Source organism: Sinocyclocheilus rhinocerous, unplaced genomic scaffold (genome assembly GCF_001515625.1).
Source record: "Sinocyclocheilus rhinocerous isolate Xijiao unplaced genomic scaffold, SAMN03320098_v1.1 scaffold30, whole genome shotgun sequence".
Taxonomy (NCBI): domain Eukaryota; kingdom Metazoa; phylum Chordata; class Actinopteri; order Cypriniformes; family Cyprinidae; genus Sinocyclocheilus; species Sinocyclocheilus rhinocerous.
In genome coordinates this window covers 599321-608898 of record NW_015657838.1, presented here as the reverse complement: position 1 = coordinate 608898, position 9578 = coordinate 599321, and the positions used below count along the sequence as shown (strand labels likewise).

General features: G+C 39.9%; 3 protein-coding genes across 3 annotated transcripts in view; 1 reads left to right on the top strand and 2 right to left on the bottom strand.

The window, feature by feature from the left end:
- Nucleotides 1–702: 702 nt before the first annotated feature.
- LOC107721594 (indian hedgehog B protein-like) lies at nt 703–6911 on the top strand. Its single transcript, XM_016529692.1, has 3 exons — nt 703–1422; nt 3194–3455; nt 5318–6911. The coding sequence occupies exons 1-3, from the start codon at nt 1123–1125 to the stop codon at nt 5995–5997; spliced, it is 1242 nt and encodes a 413-aa protein (XP_016385178.1). The 5' UTR covers nt 703–1122; the 3' UTR covers nt 5998–6911.
- The window catches only part of LOC107721593 (myc box-dependent-interacting protein 1-like), a 29607-nt gene continuing 22443 nt past the window's right edge, over nt 2415–9578 (bottom strand). The window contains exon 22 of the transcript XR_001637720.1: nt 2415–2424. The gene's annotated coding sequence lies outside the window, so the exon portion shown is untranslated. The remainder of the gene's footprint in view (nt 2425–9578) is intronic.
- LOC107721561 (solute carrier family 23 member 3-like) overlaps nt 7805–9578 on the bottom strand; it is a 9027-nt gene continuing 7253 nt past the window's right edge. The window contains 3 exon segments of the mRNA XM_016529647.1: nt 7805–8067; nt 8950–9045; nt 9143–9310. Coding sequence (XP_016385133.1) covers nt 7805–8067; nt 8950–9045; nt 9143–9310 — 527 coding nt within the window.

Sequence of the window (9578 nt, the reverse complement as noted above, 5' to 3'; positions counted from 1 at the left end):
ATAAAAATGATACAAAGGAGAAATATTTTTAAAATCTAGTACAAATGTCATGATTTTTAAAGTCATGAATATCGTGAGTTATTTCATTTGATTTAAAAAGAAAAAAAAGGCTGCCTTCCTATTTGTTGGATTTGGTCTGGCTGGACAAATAAGTGTTTTCAAATATTAATATTTGAAAACTAAATTGCTTACTAGACACCACTTTTACTTTTATGTAATATTGCATAACTTAATAGATCAGGACAAAAAAGGGAGAAAAAATCCACTTGTCTTTGACTCATAAGCAACGTCGTTATACACCTGTCACCAAAAAAGAACAGTCTAAACAAACGGGTGTCTTCTGATCAATAAATGATCAATCATTCAAACGAATGCGCCAGGTTCTAGTCGTTTCCTTAAGCGTATCAAGGTTATAAACAGGTAGGGGAGGGCAACAGTCGCTCACGTTTGTTTGAGGAGCAGCCAGGCTCGTTCTCTATTTGTGGATCTATGAATGGGAGAGTCTGAGTCCACAGTTCTTCCCCAAGACTTGTGTTTGCCAAGCCAGGCGCTGTGAAGCGTTAAAGGGAGCCGGTGGGTATACGACGCACCCAATGTGACCCGTGGGGAGGAGTGGCGGGCAGGGATAGAGAGGGGCAAAAAACTGGCAGGGTGCGGTCTCAGTTCGCCAGCAACTCAGATCACTTGACATGCGCCAAAGGACGTGCTCATTCAAAGACAGCAGCCGTGGAAGTCTCTCAGAGTCTGACAGCTCTTTGTGTGCGCCGGAGTCACCCGGTATCTCTCTCTCCTATAATCTTTTAGATAAATAAATGGACTTGCCTGCTCACTCTTATTTCTGTGATTTTCTCGAGAGACCAGCGTTTCGTATTCTATGGGCACTGAACACTTGGTATCACTGGATCTTTTCTCCGGCGTCTCTCCATGACAGCCTCTGCGTAAAGCGACTTTTACGCACGGACGATGGCGAGGATAAGGGTGATAAAGAAGTAGAGGTTTTGTCCTCCCCATCTTTTACCCCGTGGGGGGGAATAAGGTTATTCCGGGGGGTAGTTTCTCATTGAACGGCGAGCTGTGCCACCGTACCACTCCGTGTCGGAGTGCCCGGCGGGTTGGGGTGGAATGCGTCTTCCCGTGGTGTTTGGGCTCCTCGTCGGCTGCGCCCTGATTTTCGCACCTGTTAACGAGGGCTGTGGGCCGGGGAGGGGACATGGGAAAAGGCGGCCTCCAAAGAAATTGACACCCCTTAATTACAAGCAGTTTAGTCCAAATGTAGCCGAAAAGACACTGGGAGCCAGTGGGAGACACGAGGGTAAGATCACCAGGACCTCGGAGCGCTTTAAAGAGCTCACACCGAACTACAACCCCGATATCATCTTTAAAGATGAGGAGAACACAGGTGCTGATCGACTCATGACGCAGGTGAGCGACACTCGGATAATGCAGCTCGAATGAATTCAATTATCTGCCCATTAGAAACACACTCAATGGCTTTGATTCGATTGCGAGCACATTAAACCTGTTGCTCAGCGGTGTGCCCTTTGCTCAGTCCCACCGACGCGCTCTTACCGATCTTCACAGCTTTCAGAGGAATTGATTGCTGACAGCGGTTTGTCTTTTAAAATCGCTTAATAATAAAGCTTCTTCGATGGCTCTCGGGTTCAGCAAATAATCTTATGTTTTTAAAAAGCGTAAGTTTGAGTTCTTGAATTTGGCTATATGGCTCTTTGGGGATTAAAAAAAGTTATTGATGTTACGTTGCTGGTCCTTAAGATCAGTATGTTGGTTGCTTAGTTCTTTAAAGCAGATTGTTTACTAAATGACGAGAGAATATAAAGTTCTTATGATGGTTCTCTGTGGAACATACAGGTTTTCTCATTCAATGAAAATCTAGGACCTGTCAAATACTTTTCATTATGTTCATTTGCTCTTCTATGTAGTGTGAATATTTCGCTTTTACACAATGGATCGAAATAACCGCGCTTATTTTGCATGCAAACGATATAAAAATATATTTTGATGTAATAAGTTACCAGCAAAAAAAAAAAAAAATATATATATATATATAGAAATAGTTTCAAAAATAAGTAAACTTTCCATTTAGTGTGTGTGTTTTTTTTAAGCAATTTATAAATAAATCATAAATGACTCATGAATCTGAACTTATGACTCTTATGCCCTTTCCAAATAACGAAACCGATATTGCCTAAAATTGTGGTTAGTTACATTATATTTGTGCTATGGCAATGAATGCTTGTTTCCATGCTGAAATATGAATTTGCTGTTAAAAGCAAATTTGTCTTATGTATTCTAAAGGGTGGTGAATGTGGTTAGGTTAAATGACTAAAAGTGAATCACTCAACATTTTGGAAACATTTTGTACCTTGGTCGTTGAAAAATACCTGTGGGATGGTAAAAATAAGTCTGTATATATTTGTTGGTTCAAGCATCACTCAGTTCTCCTCATGATTCAATAATTTGTCATTATGCAATGTTTTTCGTGGGTGCTTTTGAAAACAAACTCTTCAGGCATGAAAGAGAGGTGTAGATCAAATCTGTGGAAGGTGAGCTAGTGGAAGTAAGTCTACAGAGGTACAAAAACTATTGCATATTGTATGTTAATGTGAAAATACAGGGATTACAGAAACTCTTAATTAGTTAGTATAGGAATAAATACTAATTTATTTAGGAAAGCAAAACTAATTGTTGGAAAGTGTGCAGTGGAAAGCTCTGCATGGAAGACACAAAAGAGGGTAAACAAAGGGAAGTTAAATACTCATTTCTAAAACATCACTTAAATCAGAGTGATCAAATCATCTTCATGTAAACAAGATTTAAAGATTTAGCCTGTTCGTTTATTTTGCATATTTTTTGTGGTGTTATGGCCATACACTTCAACTCATTGAAGAGGTGATCTTGGACTCTTTAAAGTATAATTTGCAGATCTCTGGATAATGTGTTTTTATTTTTATACCACAACAACAGAATTCAGCGTCATTTGAATCAACTGTCTTTTGACTTGACCTGTGATGTAAGTTTGTGTGTGTGTGTGTGTGTGTGATTCAGTCTGTTTTGCCCTTTGGAGTTATAATTGTCTTGTTTGCGTATTTCTTGTAAAATTCCAGTAAATGCAGGCCATGATCTTCCACGTGTGTAACCCAGGTCTAAACATCTTTCCTTGTTGCGTTCACAGCGCTGTAAAGATAAGCTGAACTCTCTGGCTATCTCTGTGATGAACATGTGGCCCGGGGTGAAGCTCAGGGTGACCGAGGGTTGGGATGAAGACGGCAATCACTTTGAAGATTCACTGCATTACGAAGGAAGGGCTGTCGATATCACCACCTCAGATCGCGACCGTAATAAATATGGCATGTTGGCACGTCTAGCGGTGGAGGCTGGTTTTGATTGGGTCTACTATGAGTCCAAATCTTACATCCACTGCAGCGTCAAGTCAGGTAGGGCTGAGACTACATATATCACTCTGTTTATTTACAATACAACTACATGCCACTTAACTATATCCAATGTGCTATGCAGAATAATATAATGTAATATTCAGCCCTGGATTTTTTTCGTTTAACTTCAATAGTTTACATGAATAGTTGAGCAATACTCATCATTTTACTAGTGCTTCCCATATAAAATGGGTAAAATTGGAATATTATGTGGATTAAAACAGAAAGGCATTGTTTTTGATACAGGTTTATGATTGATTGTAGAACACCGTCCAGTCTGATCTCTGGTGTTTGAACTAAAGAGACTCCAGACTGAAAGGTTCATATGCGTTCAGTGTGCAGTTAAATCAGGTGTGTCCTATTGTGGTGAAGGTGGTCATTTCTCATTAACTTGGGTGAGATAAGTGGCAGACCTGGGATGAAGGTAACAGACCACATCATTAAACCTTAAACACCTGCCTCTATACCTGAGTCACCAGAGACCAAATTATTGGCCAGACAACTGGGAAAGTTAAAGTGCACCCAGTGTTTTATTGTCTCTTCTGACAGTCTCTTGACATGCATTTTAATTTTTTTGGATGCTAAAAATTACCTACTGCGCACAGGTCTTTTATGTTCTCATTGAAGATGGGTTGAAATAATAATTTCATTTAACACACATCCTTACTACACAAACATACAGAATTGGAACAACAAAAAATGTTCACAGAATTCAGAAAACAGAATTCATCAGATCTTCCTCAGTGCAGAAAACGCAAAAAAAAGGTCTGTAGATTTGGATTGGGTCTGACTATACATTTTTAAAGGCTGTAGAGTGTTTCACCGCTGCTAGAGAGGAATGAGACCTGTGTGTGGATATATTTGAGGCCCTTCTGTTATCTTTCTGATAGAGCATGCAAACACAAGCAAGACCTGTTGTCTACTTCTGCTTTATCAAAGTCCTCTAAAGGTGTGTTCTTCAGCTGGCTTCTTCAACTCTTGTCAGATTTGTCTGAATTCAGGCACTTACTGCAGTATAAAAATAAGAAAAACACATTTACCAGAAGATACAACATTATGAAATGTCATATAAAAAATCTTTATAACTCAAATATAAACAAAACAGTCTTGAATTTGGGGTTGTGAGTTTTTACTTGTTGCACTTCTGCACACACATAGGCCTACATACATATGCTAGAAGTGCATAAGAGTAAATATGTATACGTGTTTACGTAAGAGAGAGAGAATGTGCCTCAAGAAGTGGACTGGCTGCTAAAGTGCTGTGAGATGATTAACCAACTCCTTTGTTTTCCAGACGGCAACTCTGTTGTCCCCTTTTCTCAGATCTCTTATCTCAGCCTGTCTTATCACCTGGCCTTGGTACTTACCTTTTCCAAATATTTGTGTAGGACTCAACAGAGACTTGAGACTCATTTTTGTAGTGCATACGTCGCTCCAGACCCCAGTCACGTCTGTCGGACAGAAGTCACAGGGAGCTGAGATTCAATCAAGTGGTTATTTATTAGCTTTTATTGCATTTTTACCCGCTGACTGGAGTCGTGCGAAAAGAAAAAAAAACGAATTAGCTTGAAGGATGGTGCTTGAAATGTTTGCCTGCACACGCCAGGTTATTTTGCCACTGCAACTTTCAGTTTGATTGGATTTTTATGGGTTTACAATGAGAGCGGGAGTGTGTTTGTGCTTGGGTGTGTGTGTTTTAAAGATTAATCTGAGGAAGGCACTGTGCCATTTGAACAATCCGAACCCAAGCTTTAACGAACACATGACCTTTGGAATTGTTTTAGGCTACTGTGCACATCAGTAGAGAAAACGGCCAATACGATTGCTCATTTGTCATTATATTCTCTCTATTTCTCTTTCAGAGCACTCTGTGGCTGCAAAAACCGGCGGTTGTTTTCCTGCATTGGCTCTTGTCACCGTTGAGGATGGAAGCGTGAAGACTATGGACAGCTTACAGCCTGGAGAGAAAGTACTCGCTTCATCAGAGTGCGACGGAAGCGGGCAGCTCATCTACAGCGAAGTCATCGCCTTCCTAGACCGCGATCCTTCCGCAGAGAAGCAGTTCTACGCCATAGAGACGGACTCCGGCGCTAAACTGAGCTTGACGGCGGCCCATCTCCTGTTTGTATCCGAAGGGAACTGCTCAGGGCCTGTAGCGAGTGCAGAGCTGAAGTCTATATTTGCTAGTGATGTGCTGCCAGGTCAGTGTGTGGTGTCCACACGAGGAGCAGGACAGCAGGGACATTTGTCCCGGGTCACTAGGATCCAAATACAGGAGGACAAGGGGGTTTTTGCGCCACTCACCCGCCACGGTACGGTGGTGGTCAATGGCGTGGTTTCCTCCTGCTACGCAGCCGTGGACCAGCACTGGCTGGCTCACTGGGCGTTCGGCCCACTCAGGGTACTTTATAGCTGGGGAGGGACAGTTGGACATCAGGCTGTGGGGATACACTGGTATTCCTCACTCCTGCACTGGGTTGGGACTCATGTGCTGGATCCAACACACTTCCATCCCTGGAGCATGATGGACAATGATAGATGAAAAGGGAATGAGAATGTCACACGAAAAAAAAAAGTTTTGGAAGGATCTAAAAGAAAATGAAGTAAGAAATGAGTCCTGAAATGAAGAACACAATCACTTATGACCCTGAATAGACCCTAAATACTAGAAAGGATGCAGCTATTCTGTGGGTTAACTCTCATTTGAGGAAGTGGACATTGGACGGGACAAAATTGATCTTTAAAACCCATATTTAACACTTTTCAGATGGGTTTTCTTTACTGCCTACACTGGAACATTATCACAAATATATCAAGACGCACACACTTCCGCTCAGATATCTCCTATTCAGTCTCTTTCTCTTATACACACACATACACATTCCCTAATCATATCGTTATAGCTGTTGAAGTGAGGAAACTATAGATGAATTTGCTTTAAACTCAGGTATGCAGTGACTCAACCACAGGCAATCAGACCAACGTGGCCTGATAAGGTTTGAGACGGAGGAGGAAGTTCTGTGAGTGGAAGGTACACACAAACACACCCACAGAAACGTACACTTTACAACTGGTTTAAGGCCTTTAAAACATCAGGAAAATGTACTTTCAGGTCCAGAGCGGTTCATGATAACTGTTTTGCGTTCATTCATATGGTCAGTTAAATGTTTCTCACTGTAAACGTAGAGGTGTCTTTTCCAACTTAATCAAGTATTTAATGGTCACATTGTACACTGTATTTCTCCTTCTAGCATACATAAGGGTTTTGAGTACTTTTATGAAGGCTTCATTCAAACAAATTAAGAGTTTACTCTGTGCAATGTGTAGCAATGTTTATGCCAGTTTATGTAGTCCTTATGTGTGCTTTATGCCGTAATACTCAATTTCCCATTCAACTTACTGTATTTATCTGTTTTGTGGCATTATTAACATTTTACTTAAAGATGTCAGAAATTATATAATATTTGTAAAACTATTTAAAGATCTATTTTTCAGAATTAAAGATTATGGAAATATCTGCCTTTGTATTTCTTTAGTCTCTTCACAAAATGTCTCTGTTTTCAGACCTCCATGCTAAAATGTATAGGGTGTATTGATAGAGTGTATCAATAGAATCGTTGGTTCTGGAAGTATTTTTTTTCCCATTCATTTTTCCAATAGGGATTTTAAAAAATACTTAATTATGGCATTACAAGCAAAGAACCACATCAACCAGCTATGAGGTGAATCACATCATCACAAACTTTTATTTGAAGCACAGAAATCGGACATAAAGACAAAGGTACCATACTGTGTACTGGATTTAGTGAGGGAAAGAACTAAAATCCCATGAAGCATTGCGAATGGCATAAATTAAAAACGTTGGTAAAATTAAACTTGCTTTTAAAGCTGTTAATTAAGGCTATAAAAGCAATACATTTTAAACTTATTGAAAATATTCATACATATACATACAGAAATAGTTAAGGATTTTGAGAGTAGGTACACCGACTTATGATATTTGCCGTGATTCATGCTGTGGACATTCTTTTGCTTGCTGCGACTCTCTCATTGGTGGAATTTTCTGCATGGTATCATCGGTAATGTAGTTTTTCCAAGAAAAGCATATACCACCGATTGAGAATCTTGGAGTTCAAAACAGGCCTTCTTTAAAGGTTTACGTTATCTTAAAAATCAGTTCCCCTATAGAGAAAATGAATGGGATTTCACTTCCAGAACCCCACTGTTGCACTCTATCCAGTGGTTCTCAACCAGAAGGCTAAATAATAAATAATACAATTTATAAAATGCAAACCAGAAGTTAAATACAAAATAAAAATTAAATAAAAGATGGGCTGAGGTGCAAAAATTCAGCCACTGCTAACACCAGCATCCTTGTCAGGTAATAAGCTAGACATCTCTGGTACTGTCACTACCACCTCTTCAACAGGTGGGCTTCTGCAGGCACAGAAGAGGACGCTTCTCAAGCCGCTCAGGTCCAGCACTTTCATCACAGGTGGAGGAGGGCCATACACTGAGTCTGGACTATGGCTGTATCCCTGCTGCTGATCGGCCAGAGACAGAATCTTCTTTGTGCCTTCAGGTCGCACAAGACCCCTCTCAGGCAAAGTCCCTAAATGCCAAAAATCACAGACATTCAATCAGAGCTTTTTTTTTTTTTTTTAAAGTGACGTGACATGTGGCCAAGTATGGTAACCCATACCCAGAATTAGTGCTCTGCATTTATCCCATCCAAAGTGCACACACACAACAGTGAACACACACACCGTGAACACACACCCGGAGCAGTGGGCAGCCATTTTTTTTTTTTGCTGCGGCGCCCGGGGAGCGCAGGGTTTGGTGCCTTGCTCAAGGGCACCTCAGTCGTGGTATTGAAGGTGGGAGAGAGCGCTGTACATTCACTCCCCCCACCTACAATCCCTGCCGGTACGAGACTCGAACCCGCAACCTTTGGGTTACGAGTCCGACTCTCTAACCATTAGGCCATGACTTCCTTTCTTTGAAAGAAATTTGTACTTTTATTCTGCAAGGACGCATGAAATTGATCAAAGGTGACGGTAAAGAAATTTATAATGTTGCAAAAGATTTCTATTTCAAACAAATGCTGTTCTTTTCATCAAAGTTTCTGAAATAAAACTGTATCATTGTTTCCACAAAAATATTAAGCAGCACAACTGTTTTCAATAGATAATAATACAAAATGTTTCTTGAGCAGCAAATTGAGCATATTAGAATGATTTCTGAAGGATCATGTGACACTTAAGACTGGAGTAACGATTCTTAAAATTCAGCTTTACCATCAGAGAAATAATTCAATTTTAAATATATTCAAATAGAAAACAATTATTTTACAATGTAATAATATTTTACAATATTACTGTTTTTGCTGTATTTTATCTAACAAACAAATACAGCTGGAGCATGAGAGAATTCTTTCAAAAACATTAAAAAAAAAATCTTTCAGACCACAAAGTTTTGAACAGTGCTGTTTTACCTGAAACAGTGTGCTCTAGAAGAAAAGCCAAAACCCCCACAAAGAAAATGGGTAAGGTTAAAAGAGACTGGAGAAAAACGCCAACACTGTGTACACCTGAACACAAGAAGATGAAAATTCATAGAATGAAACAGACTCATGTCCAAATGATGTACATAATGTCCTTTAATGAAGCCGCAGCCCGATACCATACCTGTTTGTATAAAACTAGAGTGGGGTTTGAACCAGCGCGGCAGTGCTAATGACATAAACACTGTAAAGCCGATGTTAAAAATGTTGCGTCCTGAGTCACCATCTGCATGTTGGAAATAAGTTATGCCTGTAGCTACGGCAAGTGTGTAGGTCACGCCAAGCACAGCACCTGAGAACAAGAGCACACGCAAACATTTAATTTATGACTGTAACACCAAAGTCCTAACAAGCTAATTTGGCTGAAACCATAACTACCCTTACGAAAAATACGTTTATTCAAGTGTGCTATTAGTATACTTCTTTTAAACTAAAAAATAGGAAAGTATACTTTTAGTCTACTTTTTATGTACTTCTCAGAAATGGGCTTTATGTACTTCTCAGAAATATACTTAAAATTATATTTAAGTATACTTGACTTATAGCCTACTTAGAAAAAG

Excerpts from the sequence above, each read along its gene's own strand:
- LOC107721594 (XM_016529692.1), top strand. The coding sequence starts at position 1,123 with ATGCGTCTTCCCGTGGTGTTTGGGCTCCTCGTCGGCTGCGCCCTGATT. Across the intron at positions 1,423-3,193 it reads CTGATCGACTCATGACGCAG|CGCTGTAAAGATAAGCTGAA; the intron begins GTGAGCGACACT and ends TTGCGTTCACAG. Across the intron at positions 3,456-5,317 it reads CCACTGCAGCGTCAAGTCAG|AGCACTCTGTGGCTGCAAAA; the intron begins GTAGGGCTGAGA and ends TTTCTCTTTCAG.